The 22505-nt window shown below is 39.2% G+C and overlaps 1 protein-coding gene across 1 annotated transcript; it reads left to right on the forward strand.

Moving 5' to 3' along the window:
- The first annotated feature begins 246 nt into the window (after positions 1–246).
- NSMCE4A (NSE4 homolog A, SMC5-SMC6 complex component) lies at positions 247–20207 on the forward strand. The gene is made up of 12 exons (XM_084634682.1): positions 247–392; positions 544–858; positions 3130–3210; positions 3823–3953; positions 5883–6034; positions 7921–8020; positions 9705–9795; positions 13895–13989; positions 16171–16219; positions 17942–18033; positions 18870–18939; positions 19556–20207. Exons 2-12 carry the CDS (start codon positions 549–551, stop codon positions 19558–19560), a joined length of 1176 nt encoding a protein of 391 aa, XP_084490808.1. The 5' UTR covers positions 247–392; positions 544–548; the 3' UTR covers positions 19561–20207.
- The last annotated feature ends 2298 nt before the right edge of the window (positions 20208–22505 follow it).

A 22505-nucleotide genomic window follows, 5' to 3' on the forward strand; every position in this document is an offset into this window, starting at 1 on the left:
TTCCAGGTTTTAAAGAGAGATGAGGTGAGGGGGAATGTAAAAGAAGAACTACAGCGAGGTGCCCCGTGTCTCCCCGGCGCTCAGGGCAGCGTCAGCACCCCGCCCCCGCTGAGCAGAAACACCCTCCGTTCTCACCCCTCAGAGGCGCTTCAGCGGCTCCCTGAGCGTCGTGTGCCTCCCACACGCCAGGGGGCGCTGCAGATACTGAGAGACGGAGGCAGAAGGGGACGCCGCCGGCGCTACACATACCCCTAGGGCGAGTTGCTTCCTCTTCGCTCTCCCCGCCCTCCATTGGCTTCGCGCTTTGGCCCTCGCGCTTCGCCGTCGTGGGAGTCCTAACAACGCATGACGCTCAGGGCGCCAGTGGTACGCGGGGCCCAGCGCGTTGAGGGGTGAGAGCCCGGCGGAGCGGGAGGGTTTGAGGAGGTGTTTCCCCCGGAGGGGGGATGGGATGGGGCAAGGCCCGAGCCTGAAGGAGGCCGGGGGAGTGAGGAAGGCGTAGGGCCGCCCGCGGCTCACGCTCTCCTTCTGCCCCGCCCGCAGCGGCGATGTCTGAAGACGCTGGAAGCGGCGGCGACTCCCTCCAGGCCCGGGGCCCGGACTCGGGCCGCAGCCACCGCCAGCCTTTCCCGTCCACCTCTCGCAACGGGGCCGTGCCCGAGCACCAGCAGCGCAGGCTGGCGGGAGGCCCAGGCCGTCAGGGCCCCCCGGAGGCTGCGAACGAAGCGGGTGACGGGGAGGAAGCGGAGTCGGAAGAGGAGTCCGGGCAGGGCAGCGAGAGGGCCGAGCCTGATGAGGACCACACGGACAGGAGGATGCTCCGGCAGCAGTATCGTCAGCTGATCAACAGAGTGCAGCGTAAGCCTGGGGATCGCCCCGGCCCTGGGGTCCGGGAGGGTGATCTGTGTTCGTACGGGGCTGGCACAGTGCGGTCCTGGGCAGTGGCTGGTGCTCCTGGGCGCTAGGGTAATACAAATAGTAACGACGATGATAGCGCTGGGGTCTCCCTGCGGCAGCCAGAGACTTAGCCCTGCCGCAGAGCTGCAGCTGTCTCCGTCGTGCTTGATGCAGCTGCAGGAGACTGCCCCGCCCAGGACAAACGGCCTGTGCCCTACTCACTGGGAGGCTTATAGAGAGCTAGGGCTGAAGCTGGTGCTGGTCTTCGGATGATGGAGACTAACGTCACAGCAGAATTCTTCCTCTCCAGAGGGAAAACACTTTACCGGGTTCTTTAAAGGATCGTCTCTCCTCCTGAATTGTATGAGTGAGCATTGCCAAATTTTGGGCACTTAAGTGGTTTAACCTTCATAGGTGCTGGATAACCAGACAATCTGTTGCAGGAGTTGAGGGTGTTTGACATTTTTGAAATTTAGGCACCTAAATATTTATTTAACATCTCGTTTTAGACATCCAAGTTTGAAAATTTGCTGTAAATGTGTTGCATCCTTTTTTGCTGCCAAGGCCCAATTGAGGGAGGCATACAGGCTAACATGGCTGCTACTCTGAAACGAGTATAAATTTAGCAATTTGAGGTGATGGCCTATTTAGTAGACTTTTATCTTTGAATTAAAAACAACTTTTGTCATCACATTTTTAATGTTAAAATGTAGAAGGATAGTTGGTCAGAGACATGAGAAGTTTAGTAATCACTATGTGGTCACCATAATTCCATATAAAACTGTATTAAAGCAATGTTAAGACTTCGTGCTTTAGGATTTTTGGGATGAGATATGGAAAGTCCTTATCAGTGTACAGCAACGCAGTGCACAGATGAAGATATGATATTTTTACCAGAAAGTACGGAAGAATCATAGCCAGAATAGACCTAAACCAGAACACTATCCTACAATTTGCAAAAGGGTCCATGGGGTTTTCAGTGATCACCAGTGCTTATGACCTGTATTTTACCTCTATGATCTCTGTTTCCCCTATGTGTACAGTCATCAGTGATGTCCCTTTGTCACTATTCTTCTGACTTGTAAGAGTGCTTGACTACTAAGTCATCAATAATAATTCCAGCAGCACCTGGTATTTTTTGTCTTTTTTTTGTTTTTGTTCCCCCTGTCCCCCCTTCCCAATCCCCCCGAAAATCTTCCATCTCATTCTGACTTGCTTAATTTACATAATTTTTACATGAAATTGCAACTCAGTTTTAGAATAACTCAACTATAACTTATAACTAGTGTTATAAGATGTTTAATAATACACTTATCAAGAAAAACACCAGCGCTTTGGAAAAGTGTATTAAGAGCTGGATGCATGTGCTCAAACCACTTGAACACTATGCTGCTGTGAGTAGTCATATAGAATCAGGCATTCAAATATTCCCATTGTGTCGATGTTTATTAATCTAAATAAATGTAGTTGTTTGTTTTAACCTAGTGATGTCTAGAAATGAAACAACCTTTATTATTATTATATGTATTATTGTATAGTGTTTAGGAGTGTTGGTCATAGACCATGACCCCATTGTGCTGTACAACCTTGCATGTTTTTATAGAGGTCCCTAATTGGTGATGTTTAAATGTGTAAGACAAATGACATATGGCATAACTCTCATGAGCTCTGGTAACTACTTTGACTTAGAACAGGATATTTTAATTGGAATGATCAGCAAATTACATATAAGATTAAGATCTACTTCTTAATTTTGGAGCTTTTTAAAAATGTCCACATGCCAGAAATATACTGTGGATGGTTTGTAATCACTTTAGGGCTTGTGGGGGAAATCCTAGCTTTTGCATTTCTGAGTCTCATTCTATAAATGGGAACTCTTTTTATTGAAACATTCATTTTACAGTACTGAAATAGTCCTACTATCTGCAGTGACAAGTGCTACTGTTTTGATCTGCAAGTACTTAGCAGTAAACATGCGAATAGTCCCGTTGATTTCAGTGGGACTACCCGTATGCTTAAAGTTAAGCATGGGCATAAACGTTTGCAGGATCAGGGCCTACATAAATGCTCACTGTAAAAAGTACTAAAAACAGATTTGGAGTACTTTAAATTTGGTGAGATTTAGCGTCAAGCACTGTTAGCTACTTATGCTTAAGGCTATAGGTGTTTATTTTTTGATGTGTACATGTTTAATTTAAGATTTCATTTATTTGTTGTTTTCTTTTTTCCCAGAGAATCGTGAGGATATGCTGAGTTCAAAAAGCAATAGTTTGACAGATGCGCTACAAGAAGCCAATAAATTGTTCAGTGGAGGTAAAGTTAATCCCACAGTCTATTTCAGAAATTTTTGCTTTGAACCTCAAAGCTACTGATGTGATACTCAAAATAAAAAAAATTATGGGAATCAAATTCAGGTCCAAGTACTATATGAAAACACTAAAATATAGCAGTACAGTTCTTTAATAAATTGAAATGAAGATGGAACTGCTTGAGCAGACCTCACTACACTTAAAAAAAGGCAACAAACAAAGCAGCCAGGAAACTCCCCTTTAATAAATTTAGGTTTATAGCTAAAAATACAACAGTTTATTTATACTTCTGTATCTTGGCTCTGCAGTGCAACAGGAGTGAAAAAATAGTGTAAAAACTAATGTTGTTTAAGTAAATATATTGGGGAAGAAAATGTAATTTTACTTTAATGATGGCTTGACAGTGTTTCATGCCTCCTATTGGCAGTGATTGCTATTTGCAGAATTGGCAAACGTTTTCTTTTAGAGCAGTCTGTACAATAAAAGGAATGGTTTGATCTTCAGAAATTGACTTACAAAGCACATTAGCTCTGATTTTAGAGTTAGTGTAGTGTATACTTTATCACATTTAGACAATTGTATTTTGCTAACATACATCTTTCTTTTTCCATAACAGTTTCCCAGGCAAGGGAGGCTGCTCTGGATGCCCAGTTCCTTGTTTTGGCATCAAATCTAGGAAAGGAGAAAGCAAATGAGTTACACTCTGAAATGACAGTATTTGACTTGCCAGCATTTGCTGAAGATTTAGTAAGTTAAAAACTGCTGACTTGTTAAAATGTGGCTTGAGATTGCCCTATATGTAATAGAAGGGGAAAAGAAACTGGGGTTTGAAGATTTCAGACAAAACACTGCTGTTGCATTAAAACTTAGCATAATTTCATGAGGTTCTTTAACTTTTTTTGCAAGCAGTCTAGAAGTTTATTCTAAGTTTCTGCTCAATCTACAATAGTTGTTTTAAAGGCTACATTTAGAATCTACAGTTTTAATAAAGGAAATGTAGCTATACAAATTTAGACTCCAAATGTTACAGGATCAGCGTCTTACTGCATCAAATGATTTTTCACAGCAGTGAATTGAATGAGGTTCTTTACAATAGTGTATTTAGTAAAGAAAAGAAATCTGCTGTTTGCTGTTTTGAAGGTATAGCTTTTCAAAACCAATGTTTGCTGTTCTTTTTTCTATTACATGCACTAATTCCTATTTTAACCAAAGCTGTGATTTTCAGTGGGACTTCGATATCTGAATCTTATTGGCAGTTTTGAAGATCTCCTGTTTTATTTCTTGATACTCTGGCTAAAAAGTGCCAGTTTGCGCTGACATTGGAGCAAAAGCCAATTTCATTTTCTTATTATAAGCTGTTACAAGTAGCCTACTGAGGAGTTGCAACTTTTTGTCAAAGGTGTAGCTTTGTTGTACAAGAGAATTAGGTTCCATTGCTTATTATTGGCTAAAGGGGGAAGAGGCATGTGATGTTTATACGGTACTTGAAATGTGTTCAGTTGTCCCAAAATGTGGTATGTTCAGAAACTGTGTGCTTTTAATTGCATTGTAAAGTTAAGAAACAGTAACTTCCACACTTGCTGGCATAGCGGTCATGGATTGTATGAAGGCAGAGGCGAAACTGTACTCTCATTCTTAGATATAGCTATGCAAAGACAAGTTTAACACGCACTGGGCAATGGAAGAAAGCTTGCAAATGAATAGAGGACTTGTGTTGTCTTTCTAGCACCATTCATAACCATCCGTTTGCATAGATATTTAGTTTATGGGTAAAAATACAGGTATCTGAAGTTATAACTGGCAACTGAACTTCTGGAGAACATATGATAAGTAAGATAGTAGATAGCACAGCATCACTCTTTGCTGCTATGCAGGAGGACACTTCAATTCCTGTCCTCTGAAATGCAGGAAAGCTGTCATGTTGAAGACAGCCGTGAGGCAGTGTCTCTTTAAACAGCCTCGTGCTGGCAGTCTGAAAAAGAGAATTGATAACTGCCTTAGGTCCCATTGATTTCATGGAACTACTCACAAACTGGTCATAACTTTATGCCTAAATCTTAGCAGAATCGGGGCTACAGGTCCCAGTTCTGCAATAAACTCTGTTCAGGCAGATGCCTTCACCCACGTAGATGTCTGACTTCAGTGGGGCTTCCATAGGGCTGAATGGGCTACCTGTGTAGAGCTTATTGCAGGATTGAGGCCTAAAAATTATACAGTGGGGGTGAGGATAGACAAATGAGAAACTATAATTAAGAGAAACTGCTATGTTCCAAGAAGGAACATACCAGTTTCTTTTTTTGTGATAAGACCAGTAAGATGTTGGACCAAGACCAATCATTCTTTCATATAATATTTAGTGAATTATTGTATAATTTTTAAAATGTGGATTTTTTTCCTTTTTAGTACAATTTGGGAAGACATATCTAAATATTTGAATTTTTGTTTCAGTAGCAATTGACAGTGTCTTTCTTTCATTAGGTAATTCATGTTTCTATATGTCGACTTTAACTTAGTTCTTTTTTGTTTTTTTTACTGTAATTGGAAAAAAAGTAAGCGATTCTTGCAGTATTCAAGTAGGGTATACATTATAATGCAATATCTTAGAAATAAGTAGCCATTGACTTTGCTTTAAGTGAAATTTAGATGCAATATCTCCCCCCCCCCCACCCCCAATAGCTAACATTTATGGGCCTAAATCGTCTAGAAGGAGAAGAAAATGATAGTGATGATGAGAGCATTGCTCATGGATTTTTACCTAATAATGCCTGGCATAAACTGGGAGCAGAAGCAGAAAGATATTTCAGAAGATCTCCTTCTTTTCACTACATGTAAGTATATTCAAGGAAAATGATCATGTATGCTGAAGTGCAACATGGCCTAATTCAAGTTAGTTTTCAAAAGGACTGACCCTTAGCTTATCAATGTTTAGGTAGTGCACTGTATTTGAGAGAAGAGATTAACTTGGGAGTCTGGCTGCAGTCCACAGCAGAGGTCTCTCCTGGCATGGCAGTTGCGTCACTGCACACTGAGTTGTGCCCTTCTCCCACCTAGATGAACTCATGTTCACCCAGGCATTTCAAATAACATTGTCCTTTCGGGGTCTGGTTTATGAAGTAGTAACACAGAATGAACATGAACCATTTTTTTCACTCTTCTGAAGCAAACAGTTCTTCCACTGGACAGTAAGATCTCAAAATTTCCTTTACCTAGTCTTTTCTGCCCTACAGTGCCATCCTCTGAAAACCTCTGAAAGCCAAAGTCACAGGAGAGTCCTCCTCTCCTCCTTAGGCCTTCCCCAGGCCCTGTAAAGCACTTTGTGGGCTTTGCTCCCAGACCTCCTACCTGATTGTGTGTCTATCCTGATCTGTCTCCCTGAGCACCATGTAATCCTCTGCAGGATTCTGTAGTTTGAGAGCCTCCCAGTACTTCCTGCTTTTCTCAGCTTTTCCTAGGAAATAATCTGAATCCTGGAAATCATCCCCACACTTCTCCTTTCCTGGCTCTACTGCTGGAGAGGCTTTGTGCTCCATGCAAGTTTTCCTCTGTGTGAAGAGGCACTCTTATGAGGTGCTGCCTCCGGGCTGCTGTCAAATGATCCTTGGTTACCTGACTCAGGCCCAGAAGCCCGGCGTTAACTTCAGACAGTCCCAGCTCACCCTGTGATAGATCCCAATTTAAATGAAAAAGATCAGTTTGATCATCCTGTCCCTGCTAATGCAGGTTTTCCCCCCTACAAGTAGAATTTCAACTCTGATAAAAGACTGAAGTATTTGAAGGCCTCAACCAGCTATACCACTTGTACTACAAGTAACTGTTGCAAGTGGTTGTAAACATGATCATACGGTCTAACACACTGGATTATAATAATGGATTGTAATAACAGATGATTGATATGTTAGGAAGACTAGTAGCTAGTTTACTATTGAAATCTCAGATAGTTTTTGTGTTTTAAAAGTACCAACAAAGTGCTGAGGGTAATTTTATTCAAACATTATACTGGAAATGATCAAAGATATTGAATGGAAGAAAGTCTAACTTTGATTTCTCTCTAAATAGTTGAGTCTGGACCTTTAGCTAAACCCTTCTTCTATAGAAGGTTAGGTTTCCTATGGCAAAGTGTGAATATTGACAAAGTACTGAATTTTTGGTATCTATTAAAGTGCCCTGAATTAGAACCCATGTTTTAAGAAATTAGATCTATATCCATTTTTCAGTCCATTGAACATACTATGCCCTATTCTGAGAGTTTTGTTTCAAAAGGCGAAGTTAACATGTTCATAGCTACAGGCTTACAACTGTAAAAATTAAACAAATGATCAGAGAAAAAATATAAAATTGGACTATTTTCAGAAAAAGAAGCATGGACTACCCCAAAAGCTCAGTTTAAAGAAGATATAAATTCAGTGTTACTAGTTAATATAAAAAATGTCATGTCTCTATGACAAATAGATTTTAATTTATTTTACTAAAAAAAACTTGGAATAAAATAATGCATTTAACATTGTATTGATTTATACTGTTGCAAAGCTGATTGCAAATTGTAATTCACAGAACCATTAGTGGTGGCAGTTTATAGGAATCATAGTACATATTAGAAGCTTCATGTTCAGTTTCCTAGCATTATTTTCCATCTTAACCCAGCAAACAAACTGCTCAATATATTCTCTAGTAAAGTAGTTTACATACATTCATGCTACTTTTCTACTTGGGTTAGGTTGGGATCCTTCAAGGCTGATCCTCCTGTAGCAAGGCAACGGATTGAGAGGCAGAAAAGGAAAGCAGGAACAGAAGAAAAAAGGGCAATGCCTGCTCAGGTTTGTAAAGTAATATTTTTAATAATCATTTTTGACAGCATAGCTATCCTAAGTCACTTTTTTAGTTTGTGAATTATCTGTTTTCTCTACCACTATGGCTGCACTTAAAACGCTATAGTGGCACAGCCGCAGTGGTGAGGGATTCTCCCGTTGCTGTAGTTAATCCACCACCCAGAGAGGTGGTAGCTAGGTTCATGGAAGAATCTTTCCAATGACCTTGTGCTGTCTACAACAGGGGTTAGGTCGTCTTAACTACATCTCTCAGGGTTGTGGATTTTTCACAACTTTGGGAGACTTAGGTGATGTGGTCCAAGTAGGAGATGCCCAGGATTTTACGGAAATATCTCATCTCTGCTACCTGTATTTTCCGTTCAAGTTCTGCTGTAAAGGTCCGTGTCTTGCACACATACTGAAAAATGGATATGACCAATGCGTGCAGCAGTTTCGGTTTGGATTCCAGGGAGATGTTCTTATTCCTCCAAATTGGTTTTGTTTTGCCACTGCTGCTTTAGTATGCCTCTCTTTATTATGGATAAGACAGATCTGCAAAATCACATTATCTCATTAATATCCTGTTAGGAGTAATTTCAAACCTGTCATGATTTTTCTTAAGTAAATGTCTGGCCTTTTTATCAACATAGGTTAAAGAAAACCTTAAGTAACTGTCCATTTTAGTAATAACAAGCCCCCCAACCCCCCAAACTGATTTTTAAGGTTTTAGAAGTTTATGCACCAGCAGAATCCTCCCAATTCCTCACAACTAGGAAAAACAAATGGTCCTTACAATAAGTCCTGGAAATTGATAAACTGGAACTCTTGAGCTGGATTGGAAGAGCGGGAGTAAGTTTCCAAAGCAGCGGCTAACTGTCTCCTTTCTTAAATAAGTGGGGCTGCAGTTCAGGTGCCACTGTGCATGGCAGATGTGGCAAAGAGAGAAGGGTAGTCTTTCAGATAAATAGATTCCAGGCATTTGACATAGTCAAGTATGTTATGCATATTATGTTCCATGACAGCAGCCTTTTATTACTCTGTCTTCTGTTTTTTATAGCCAAATGCAACAATTCAGAGCTGATGTTTTCTTTCTGCTGTCAAAGTTTGACTCAGACTCACAATTTATCTGACCACTCTGTTTTATTAGCAAAGCTGCTCTGCTAATACATTTAGAAGTGAGCCCCCCGAGTGGGGCTTGTGTCTCTTAATTTATACAGTTTTTGGAGAACAAGTTACAGAGAAGTTACAGAAAAAAGAAGAAAAAAGATTTTAGTCACCACCCTTCGAGATCCCTGAGACCAGTCACATATCTTCAATTACCTGCCACCCTTAACAATCTCCTTTAACAGCTTCCAGTTAACTTAACTAATTGCCCTTCACACCTTCCATTCTGATGCCTGCTTCTTAGATGTGCTGGCTCTATCTTAATTGCTTCTCCATTCAAAAGCTAACTGTCCCTACATGTGCTCCCTCAGATACTTTGTAACATATTTTGGCATGCCCTCTCATATACAATGTATCCAGCATGTCCCCTTATACAACGCTATACTTATACAATGTTATACTTCCACACTGCTTAGTACTAAAACTTGTCACTAAAAGAATATGATAAAAAAAATGTAGAAAAATGTTTTTTCTCTGTAATGTTGGCTTACACCAGGATAGATGCATGATTCTTGATATTTTTTTTCAGTTGAAGAAAATGGAGGAGTCTCATCAGGAAGCCACAGAAAAAGAAGTAGAGAGGATCTTGGGATTGTTGCAGAGCTATTTTCAAGATGATCGTAAGTGTGCCTCCAGTTTAGCTAAAATTTGCACTAAACAGGGAGGTGTAATATGCTATATAGATTACACTTTGGAAGCTAGGGAATGAAACTCAGTTACTACATTAGTAATTAATGGTGTCTAGAATCCAAGGTTCCAGTGTGTCCTCCTTTGCTGGTGAGGAGGTTAGGCTTGTAGACTTGAACTCTGGCCACATTCTAAATTTTGTCTCTGTGCGGTCTCCACAGCGATTGTACTGCATTTATGGCCTGCAATTGCAGCATTTAGCCTGAGGAGCTGTTGTTTCTCTCTGCAGACTCAGAAAAACATGGTTTCAGTTGACATTTGGAACAATAAGGACTAGAAACTTGATATTTTTAAATGTAAGCTTGGGTTCTGCTGAAACTGATGGAGGCTGTTCGAGAAATATGACAGTGAACCAGTTAAACTAATCTCTTGACTCTAGTCAAAAATAGGGTATTAGAAAGGTTCTTTCAGTCCTTTTTTTTTTAAACAGGTAACTGTGACAGCAGCCTATCATCTAACTGATGATATTGCACGAAGTTAATTGAGCACATATGCAAACAGTTGTGAGACCTCATCCACAATAAGTTTTTGAGCGGACATTAATTAGGGCTCTACTTGAATTTCAGCCAGCATCACTTATGAGATTTTGGATGTGTTGAGACAACTTTTTTTCCATGACTTGTGTATTGCCTTGGCTAGTGAAGGCCAGTGGGGGAAAAACGGAATCCTTCGCAGATGGGAATTGATACTCCCTCTGTTAAGGGAGGACAAAATTCCAGTTTGCCTTAAGGAAGTGTGTTTTGTGGGGCCTGTGTTCTAGAAACTAGTCCTTGGTGTTGAGAGTCTATTCATTATCAAACTGTATTTAATCTTTCATTTTTGGTTAAGATTATTATTATTTGGATTGTTATGATGTGACAGTTTTCACAGCATATGGATTTCTTTGACGTACAGTAACTCCTCACTTAATGTTGTAGTTATGTTCCTGAAAAATGCTACTTTAAGCGAAACGATGCTAAGTGAATCCAATTTCCTCATAAGAATGAATGTAAATAGCGGGGGGTTAGGTTCCAGGAAAAAAATTTTCACCAGACAAAAGACTATATTTTTTTACAGACACAGAATAGAAGTTTTAAATAATTTAATACTGTACACAGCAATGATGATTGTGAATCTTGGTTGAGGTGGTGAAGTCAGAGGATGGAAGAGGATGGGATATTTCCTAGGGAATACCTTACTGCTAAATGACCAGTTTCAGAGTAGCAGCCTTGTTAGTCTGTATTCGCAAAAGGAAAAGGAGTACTTGTGGCACCTTAGAGACTAACCAATTTATTTGCATAAGCTTTTGTGAGCTACAGCTCACTTCATCGGATGCATTCAGTGGAAAATACTGAGTGGGGAGATTTATATACATAGAGAACATGAAACAATGGGGGTTACCATACACACTGTAACGAGAGTGATCACTTAAGGTGAGCTATTACCAGCAGGAGAGCGCGGGGGGGGGGAGGGGGACCTTTTGTAGTGATAATCAAGGTGGGCCATTTCCAGCAGTTCACAAGAACGTCTGAGGAACAGTGGGAGGTTGAGGGGGGGAATAAAGGTGGGGAAATAGTTTTACTTTGTGTAATGACGCATCCACTCCCAGTCTCTATTCAAGCCTAAGTTAATTGTATCCAGTTTGCAAATTAATTCCAATTCAGCAGTCTCTCGTTGGAGTGTGTTTTTGAAGTTTTTTTGTTGAAGAATTGCCACTTTTAGGTCTGTAATCGAGTCACCAGAGAGATTGAAGTGTTCTCCGACTGGTTTTTGAATGTTATAATTCTTGACGTCTGATTTGTGTATTCTTTTACGTAGAGACTGTCCAGTTTGACCAATGTACATGGCAGAGGGGCATTGCTGGCATATGATGGCATGTATCACATTGGGAGATGTGTAGGTGAACGAGCCTCTGATAGTGTGGCTGATGTGATTAGACCCTATGGTGGTGTCCCCTGAATAGATATGTGGACACAGTCAGCAACGGGCTTTGTTGCAAGGGTAGGTTCCTGGGTTAGTGGTTCTTTTGTGTGGTTGAGTGGTCAGCCCCCCAACCTGAAGCAAATACTCACCAGCAACCACACAACAGAACCACTAACCCAGGAACCTCTCCTTGCAACAAAGCCCATTGCCGACTGTGTCCACATATCTATTCAGGGGACACCACCATAGGGCCTAATAAATGATGATTTAATAACTAGGGCTGCATTTTATAATCTGTCTAGTCAGGAGGTTGCAACCTTTTATGATTTATACAGGCCTTTCTATTGTGATACGTGCTTTTGTCATCTCAAGATTAAGCCGTATGCCCTCCATGGGGCTACATCTTTAGTTTTGCTAAAACGGAAGCTACTGTTGAATGCAGCTCTTCACTTCTTAAGCAGGTGTCTTGCTGCAAACATGCAGTGACGGTATTTGGAATTTGCATTGGCCGCCTATTTGCTTCTGGCTGGAGATAAAGGTGGTGATTTGGACCTGAGAAGCCCTAAATGGCTTGGGCCCTGCCTGCCTTCACCTGAGATTGACACAGTTTGGGTAGTGAGGGGTGTTGAAGCTGGAGCTTACTTGGTATTTGAGAGGGCGCTATTGGCAGGGCGTTTTGAGGGCCTTTCAACTTTCCAGTTTAGTTGGAAATAATCTGAATTTGTTGACATCTAGAACCAAGAGTAATCTTAGACTTAGAAGTGTGTGTGGGGGTGATTACCAGCTCGAGGAGACATACTTGCATACGTTCCCAGCTTGAGGAGACATACTCTCATCAAGCTACCATACTAAGAATAGTAGTGTAGCCCTAGTACCATCATGGGCAGTGGTGAACTCAGGGTGACCAGCCTCACCACTGCCCTTGCTACTGTGGCTACACTACTACTTTTAGTGCACTAGCTCAATGAGAGCTAGTGTGAATATGTGTACTGGAGGTGGGAATCACCACCAGCTCCCTGTGTAGACCTAGTCTAAAAGCCTACCAGTTTAGAAGGCTAAGGTGGCTAGGGTTTGAAGGTTTTGTCAACTCAAGGTGTGGAGTTTGTGCTTTCTGTCAAAGCAGAGATGAGGATGTTTAATATTTGTGTGTTGTGCCTGGCTATTTTTTATGCTTGGAGTAAAGGGGTGCAGGCACTTCGATCGCTGGTCTCCCATTGCTGTTTTTGTTTCTGTTATGTATCTGTGTTTTTTAATTTGTCATGAATCTAAAATCAGAGACAGGTGTGTCGGTTTTCATTTTAAATAAACAAATAGTTCGTTGAGCCACATTCTGCAGGCTCAAAGGCTAATATTTAGGGTGGGAGGTGCTGTTTTGGCTTCATTTCGTGTCTTGCCCTGGTTGCTGGGATCCCGATCAGGGTGCAGAATCCATAATTTTCAGATTTGAATGGGGAAACAGATTGTTAGTATTTTATCTTGTTTTTGTTCTCAGGTTTTTTGCATATGTAATAAATATGCTGATTGTGGACATGCTTTTGCCAGTAGTATATTAATATATTTGTATAAGAACATTTTAGTAGCATTGATCATCTATATTTAAAAAATATCTTCTCCAGCTAGACTTGCAGGGAAAACATATGTTTAAAAAAAAAAGTCTATTTAGGATGCATAACTGGGAAACTTCTTTTAACAAGACTCTAGGCAGAGTTCAGAGCCGTTAATTACATGTCTTTTGATCTCCTACCACCCCTTTCCTTCCTTTTTAATTCTTTCCAATGTATGGCCATTCCAACAGAGTAGGGCATGTTAGCACTTATCTTGCAGGAGTGTTCTTAATTAATGAAACAATGACAATTTTTAACTACTTTATTTCATTTCAGGTGTATGTGGGGAGGTGGGACGTAGCGGGGAGAAAGGGGTAATACGCTGTGTATTAAAAAACAAAAAAACAAAACCCTGTTACACATTAAGAATTTGAAAATATATTAAAATTCACATAAGAACAGTTAAATATATAACAATTTGCTTAAGCCCTACATAGACTATTATATCTCTTAAATTAGCATTTACATCTCTGCAAGCTTTATGTATACCATTTGTTTTATAACCACTGTTTTCTTATGTCTATAGCGACTATACCTATTTCCTTCTTTGATTTTGTGATTGATCCAAGTTCTTTTGCACGCACTGTGGAAAACATCTTTCATGTGTCCTTCATTATAAGGGTAAGGAGTAACTTGGTCTTCAAATCTTACTTGTATACTGGAATGATCCAAGAAAACCAGAATATTTGTTTCTTTTTATTTACCGTAATTGCAGCTGCTGTTTTCACAGTTTTAGTGAGGTGGTATATTTTTTGCTTCTGTGACAGGATGATTTGGGAATGCAGGTCTAACATTTGACACTGATTTGATACTGTGGAGTCCAACTCTGATTTGCATTTGTGAAAATTTTATTGGCAAAGTGTTTGAAATCCCATTTTTTTCATTAGTCTAATAGAGAAGTTTTAATAGATGTGTAATCAAAGACAAATAAGCATAAATGGATTTTACATTGTCACCAGAACCCTAAGATAAAAATTGGGGTGGACTGATTTAAATTAAAGCTATATAAATCACCAATTTTAATTATAATTTCAACCAGCAATCAGAAATTTTGATCTGGTTTTGCATTTTTACTTTAGTTACTGTGTTAAAGGTTAATTTTCATTGGTCAGTACTTGTTGCTAACAGGAGGTTACACTGTAACAAATACACATCATTGCTTAAATTAAGATAGTTTAACATACATTTTTAACATTAATTTTTACATTTGTATTGTTAGAAAATGGTGACCAATGCTTTTTTTATTTACTAGGTTGTTTCAGGCTGCATTTGGATGAAAATCTGTTTTAGTTTTTTAAAAAAATTAAATAATATATTTAGCACTTTTTGATTTTTATTTAGTTTTATTAATGTCTGTTTTGCATTTATAAGTATGGTTTATGCATTGAGCCTGGGACTTGTACCCAGAAACTCCTGAGATCTAATCCTTGCTCTGACACCGACTCATTCAGTGGACTTGTCCATGTAGTTTGTTGTCTGTGTAGATCAGTGGTGGGCAACCTGCGGCGCACGCAGCCTGTCAGGGTAATCCACTGGTGGGCTGCAAGACCGTTAGTTTACATTGGTACGGCTGCCCGCAGCTCCCAGTGGCTGCAGTTTGCCGTTGCAGGACAATGGGAGCCGCAGGAAGCGGCGGCCAGCAAGTCCCTGTGGTTTGCGCCGCTTCCTGCAGTGCATCTGGTTGTGAAATCAACCGTTTACCACCCGTGGAAGTGGTTTGAGGGTTTTTTTAGTGTTTGTTTGTAAATCATTTTAAAGAACTAAAACTTTGTGCGGGCACTTATTGATACACTCTTGCTTATATTTTTGTAAATTAATCCTCACTTAATCTGTGAAAGTGCTTTGCTCCTTTTGCCTGATTTCATACATGAAGTGTGGAGTACCAAGCATTATTCTTCCCCCGAATGACATTGTCCAGGAAGAAATAGGAATAATGCAAATGTGATGGTGTTTTTTCCTTTGTTTTTCCTTTGAAGCGGCTGGTAAACGAATCAAGTTATGACAGTCACAGAACTGTGGAATATATTGGAATAGTAGTTGAATTGTTTTTAAGATGAGTTTTAAGTGCAAAAGCCTGTAATCGCTTAAGAAGACCATGTTTTCCTGCGCATGTGTTTTAATGGATTTAATTCTGTAGTTGACATATTTTTAATCCCAAATCCCCTATTTTTGTATCCTTAACTTCACTTATATATTTTGCTTTGGGCTAGAATATCTCAAGTTTGTTCTCTGCCTAAAGTTTTTTTTTCAGTGGTTTAAAAGTAACCAAACCAGTTCTCAAATCTTTTCAGGACTACTATGTGCTCAGATAACCCACTCTCTTAATTCAAGTTTGGCATGTATGTAATCAGTGAAAGGAATTCTTTTGAATTCAGCGAAGAAAATTTGAAAATGAATAAATGATAATGAAAACTATAACTATATTTTCAATTTAAAATGCATGTGGTGAAATGACCAAGGGAAGTGTGTCAATACTATATTCATGTTATGATTGAGATTTTACAGATACATGTTAGGAAGTTCACTTATGTCTCCCTTAGCAACGGTAAATTTGCACTCCTGTGAATATGTAGGAAGTATTTGCAAGAGGCTTAGTTATTGTTGCTCTGGTAACATAACTAAGATTCTTGATGCAAGAATATATGTACATTTCCACTAATATAGCATTGCAAAGTTAGTCATATAAATAAATGAAAACTGTGTAGCCTTTAAAAAAAAATTGTTGTTGTCTATTTCAATATTTTAAATCATCTGAACAGTTTCAGTTTCTGTAATTGTAAAACAAATTGTATTGCATTCTAGGATGGCTTTGCAAGAATAAAGCTGGATCAGGACAAACTGCCAGTAATAGGTAAAATACATTTAACTTTTTAAAAGGCATATAAATTACTCAGGCACCAAAAGAGTTTGTGTATCTAGACGGTTTATAGGTCTTTTAAGCAATAGATTTAGGACTCATATCTCAAGACCTCACCATGACCTATTGCCTTCAGTGGGCATTGCTTCTGTTCCTATGTGGTATCTGCTTCATAGGCCTGATAGCATAACCCTTGCTTATTTGAGTAACTGTAGGATTGGACCATGCAACTTTCAAAGTATTGCAAACAGAGAGAAGCACTATAACTTGCATTTGTTAAATGAAGAGTCCTTTAAAGTTTACTTTAGTTTCAAGCCAGTTCTGTTAGGATGCTTGACCTTTTTCTCTGCAGACAGACACAGACTGCATGGGCTTTGGTATACAGGTCACTGAAGTTGCTAAAAAGATTGCTATTAACTTGAGTAGGCTGCGGAGCAGGCCCTATATGAGCTAAGAAGATACATAAGAACGGCCATACTGGATCAGATCAGAAGTCCATCTAGCCCAGTATCCTGTCTTCCGACAGTGGCCAATGCCAGGTGCCCCAGAAGGAATGAACAGAACAGATAATCATCAGGTGATCTATCCCCTGTTGCCCATTCCCAGATTCTGGCAAAAGAAGCTGAATTCTGGCTAAAGAAGTACCTGTCCAAAAAAACCCAGAAAATGGAAGTCTAATCCAAGTGAACCTAATGGAAAGAAGTATAAATTATGGTAGGTAAAAAGATGAACATTAGGAGAGCAAAGAGAATTTGAAGAGAAAATAGTCTGCAAATAACAAAAGTCTTAAACATAATAGACAAAGCAGGAAGCCTGCAAAAGCAAAGCAGGCAGCCTGGTGTGTCTGCTAGAATGCCAAGGAAAAAAAGGGAAATTGAGGATAAGCTACATGATTTTCTTTTTAGTTTTCACAGAGGGTAATGGGGTATATCTACATGAGACCTTCATTTTTTAGGTAACAAAGAATTAGTCCTGGAACAAATTGATAAAGAGCAGTAAGTCACCTGTACCAGATAGTATTAATCCAAGAGTACTAAAAGAATAAGAGAGAAGTTGACAGTGGCAAGCAAAAAATGCAATACACTAAAGTCAGCTATGGATGGCTGGAGAACTGGAGGGGAGCAGATGTCATATAAAAGGCAGTGACAGATACTTGGACTTACAGACTAGTGAGCCTTATATCAATACCAGGAAAATTGGTTAAAACAAGAATTAAGAACAGAATTATAAACACCTAGACTGTAATATTGTAGGGACAAACAAGTACATCACTTATAAAAGATAATGTGTCTAATCTAGAATTCCCTGAGCACATCATCAGTCATTAGTAAAGGATAATTAGTTGGCATGAATTGACAAAACCCTTCCTTAGAGGATACTAGGAAAACATGAGGTGTGAGGTAAAATCCTGTAATGGATTAGAAACTGCAATGTGGTGGTAATAGGTGAAGTTTTAAGATGGCAAAATATATATATTTTGCCTGAAACAGTCTGGCAGATTTGACACAAATTCACTACCAACTACTGAAGTTAAGAGAATATTTACTGTTGGTTTTTTATGCAGCATCTGGTACTGGCCTGTCAGAGACATAATAATGGACTAAATGGGCCACTGACTTGATCTGATATGGCAATTCTGATGTTCCTGAATGGTACTGTAACACCTGACATGCCTTTCTAACTGTATGGGTCCTGAAAATGTGGTATTTTGAACAGAGCCTTCACATGAAGAAGAAGGTAGAGAAAATGACCAGAATGCCCAAGTACGGAACCAAGCAGTAATATCTTTGAGCCATCAAGACTGGAAGGTACAATAGATGACACTGCCTTTTGCTTTAGTTTAAATTTAAAGAGTCTCGGAGAGCTCTGCTATTATATGATGTGAAGTCACAAAGTAATGCATCTTATGACAAGTTGTGTACACATCTTTGTATCAATACATATTGATCATTATGGACTCCGGAAAACTAGTAGGTACAATCAGTTTCTTTCTATAGTGAGATATGGAATATCTCACTATATTATATAGATATTTTCATTCCAGTCCATGTCACATTTATACTGCTTCCAATCTAAGGCTGTGCAGCTACAAATAACTTTCAATTACTGTACTTTATAAAGGCCATGTAGATATTAGAAGTCAGTCCAAATTGCTGTTTGTTTTCCTGTGTTACATGGCATTCAGTCATAGCGGGGGGAAGGTGGGGAAGGGATGTGTCTGCTATTTATCATATCCATAATTTGATTTAAAAGAATGTCCTAGGGTGCATAAGATCAGGCTTATCTAAGTTCCTGAAGGTGGTATGAAACAATGATAGTGCTCCATATGGTGAAGTGCTAATTGTAAAGCTATCACATATGCACCCACTTTTCACAGGCTGGGTGTGCAGAACTTGGTGACCTGAAGTTTAGTTTGACTAATAGACCTTAAAGTGGTTTATTTTTAAATATACCTGTAGCAAAAAAAAGATTTTTGGCACATGGAACTCCCATCCCTTCTCCTCCCTAAGTTGACCTAATCATTCTAGCAAGTGCTGAAATGTGAATGCCCTGTGTATTTCTAATACAACTAATTCCTATGTGTTTAAGTAGTCATAGTAGTGTAATAAACTTTTTTTTTTAAACTCTGATTTTCTCTGATCAGGACATTGTAGAAACTTTTGAAATCACAGAACCTATGATTCCCCCTCCTGGTGTCAGCCAAGAAAATGAAAGTAAGTATTTATTTAAATTGATTTGTCAGAAGACTTCTTCATAGTTCAATCCATACATTTTGTATGTATTTGAAAGAATTGTAGAGAAATTACCTGTAATGCTTGTGTAACCCATAGAATGTAATATGTTTAATGTAAATACTTGAAATTGCATATTTGTTTAGGGTTTTTTCCTTAAGTATACTTTAAAGACCACTTTAATTCAGGTGAATTACTCTGGATATTGCAAAGTGTTTAATTACAATGATGGGTGCTGTAGAAAAACCTGAGTGTGACTGTATTCTTTGTGGATCAAAAGTCTTTGCATATAAATCTTCTAAACAGCAAAGAGTTGAAATATGTGTACTTGAACATTTTATGGCTGGCTAGTTGTTCGGTTCTCAGAACTTCATACTGATATTGTAAATATAATGCTGTGAATGATCATGGTTTAGTTTATATAATTTTTAATTTTAAAAAGGACAGTTGATAAGTGATAAAATATTCTAAGGGCATCTTAAAATACATCTATGGAATTTATTTTTAGGAACAGAGTACATGAAGGAGCAATGATCAATGTAATAAGGTTTAGGTGATATTGAACTGTCTTTTAAAATGTTCTTTATTTCTTTTCTAGGTTAGGTTCCATGAAGGAAAAAATGTGTGTTAAAATATTCAGATAAGTTTTATATGTATATACTGTATGAAAAAATTTATTTTTGATGAGAACACTAGTTTAGTTTAAATTTGATTCTTTTTATATAACAAGCTTATTGTATCTTTTTATTTATACATGTCATTTACAGTAGTAAAGGTTGTCATGATACATAAGGCATTTTCATCCTATCATGATTTTCTTTAATAAAGCCCTTCTGTAATGTTGACTGTTTTCCAAATTTTTATACAATAAATGTAGACAGGGATGGCCCAGAATACACAGACTACATGACTGCAGCTTAAGTTCCATTTGTGGTTATTAGTGATTGTTATTGATACTCTGTACTTGATATGGAGGTGGGGTATACAGAAAATAGAAGGTGGTTTAGAACTCTTCATCGGGAGCTTTAGAAAAATGTTGGTGTCACAGCTGAAGTGGAATGAGAATGGAATGGAATATAAACACCAGAGGAAGAAACAAAACTTGCCAGATTTTGATCCTCAGTGTAGCGTCGGATGAATGCTACTCTGAAACCTGTAATAAAGTCTGCTGCAGTTTCCACGGCATGCATCCGATGAAGTGAGCTGTAGCTCACGAAAGCTCATGCTCAAATAAATTGGTTAGTCTCTAAGGTGCCACAAGTACTCTTTTTTTCTTTTTGCGAATACAGACTAACACGGCTGTTACTCTGAAACCTGTTTAGAGGCTGTTGGTTTCAGACCTGTTGATAGTAACACTTCCCCCTCTCTTTTTTTGTCTTTTTAACTTTTCTGTCTTAAGTGAGTTGACTTACATCATGCCAATAACTTAATCAGTATTTTTCTGAAGACAGAGCTTCCTTTCTTATGAGGGACATTTTTGATGGGTTTAGATCCCCGCCCCTTCCCTTCTCCTTTCTGTTCTTTCCCACCCACTTACTGTTGCCTCTTCTGCTTTGTCTGATGCTGTTCTCCGTTAGCACTCTGTTTTCCGGTGCATGATGTGCTGAAATACCTTGGCTGACATCATAACCTCCTCTGCTAGCTTAGGTAGTGTTGCCTCTGGTTTGAACATTTTAGGACAATTTATTGGCGCATTAGGCAGATTGAACTAGGCAAGGAAGGAGTTAACTCTCATGCAGGTTGAATGCAACAGTTTCCTGCTTTTATCAGGGTGCTGCACTGAGGCCCTGGTTCAGCAAGCTATCTCTATTCAGCAAGGCACTTCAGCAGGTGGTAAGGTCCCATTGACTGTAGTGGACTAAAGCACGTATTTGAGTTATTTGCTGAATTGGGGCCTAAGTCTTGAATGGGTTCACTTCAGCTACTCATTAGACAGTAGGTTTTGAATGGGACTCCAGTTTTGATGTACCTTACAAGAGAAAACTGCAAGTTTCTTGAAATGTTACACCTCTAGTGCAGTTTGCCTCCCCAATTTTTGTGCAGATTCTTCCCTGGTTTTGGAAATCTTGCACTTTTTGCCACATGTTGTAATGCTCACTCATACTACACGCTGTTATAAAAAACTGTTTTATCTGTCAGGATTTAACCTGCAACTGTAGAGTAGAGGCGAGGAGTGAGATTGATAGTGGACATTGGAAAAGAATTAAAACACAGGGAAATAGAGTTAAACAGGATAGTGTTCACTCACTAACATCTGTGGGGGGGAGGGAGGGGCTGGGAAGGAGGAAAAGAATCAGAAGAAAAGGGAAATGAAATAAAGGCAAAAAGAACAAAAGTAAGGAAGAAACAGCAGTAATCACTTTCTTCTATTGAGATTTCTGTGAAATCCTTAGAACAAGAGGTGTCTTTGGTTATTTAAAAAACAAAACAAAACACCACCACCTGAGCTCATAAGTACTGACTGGCTCAAAAGGAACTGTCACCAGCTTTGTTAGACACTGTCTACCTTCAGCTACTAGTTCCTGACAGGCCAAAGCAATTGCAACATGCACATGGAGATTCTTTAAACTAATATCCAGGAAATAAACAGAGAGCTTAGAAACATTGGTCTCTGATCATGATGCCATGGTGATTATCAACTCCTTGTTTCTTCTAATCTTTATCAGGACTTTTAGTATTGAGGCAGTGATAGAAAGGCACGGAGGAGCCTCATCCCTCAATGGAAAGAGGAGACATTACTTGTTGTTGCAGTCTGTTGTTTGAACAGAAAATTGCTTCTACTGAAAACAATGACTAAGAGATCCATCCATTACCAAAGAATACCTTATCAGAAGAATTATGAGACTGAGCATGGAGCAAATCAGTTTGTTTTCAATTCTGTTCTCATAGAAGTTGGTGCCCCACAAGACCACCTCTTTGATGCCAGATGTATGAAAGATCTTAGACCATTCAAGACAATCCTCAACTCTAGAATATTAATGTATAGTTACTGTTAACCAAGGAGACGAGATTTCATGGGTTTGAAGTGTCTGTGAATCCCCGGGAGGATGCATCTATGGACACTAAAATGTGAATGGGTAGTACTTGTAAGTCTACTCCTGACTGAAGATTGTCCTTGGTCTCCCATGAGGCCAGAAAGACCCTGAACTCATCTACTCTTTAGGGGTGATACAAGAATCTCCAGCTTGCTTCCATTCACCACTGTTTTCAAGTTTCCCTGTACTTTCATTTGCATGTGATAATTCCACATGGTTGTGACTGAATGAATGTCAGTAAATTGATCAACCTTCTGTTAATAAGAATTTCCGGTCACTGCTTATTTTGTTATTTTGTTGTTTTGTTTTGTTATTTTGTAAGGAAAGGCACTTAGTATTGAAGTCCATGAAAGAGCTAGGAACTGCTGTTTATGGGGGCACTTACATTACTGTAGGCAAATCACTTAATTTTAATTTTTGGAGGTGCCATATACGTTACTGAGGTTTCTGAAGAGAATCCTTCCCCATGTCGGTGAAAGTGAGGAAGAATGGTCTTGCAGTTAAAGCACAGGA

The sequence above is a fragment of the Lepidochelys olivacea genome (assembly GCF_965140295.1).
Source record: "Lepidochelys olivacea isolate rLepOli2 genome assembly, chromosome: 7".
Lineage (NCBI taxonomy): Eukaryota > Metazoa > Chordata > Testudines > Cheloniidae > Lepidochelys > Lepidochelys olivacea.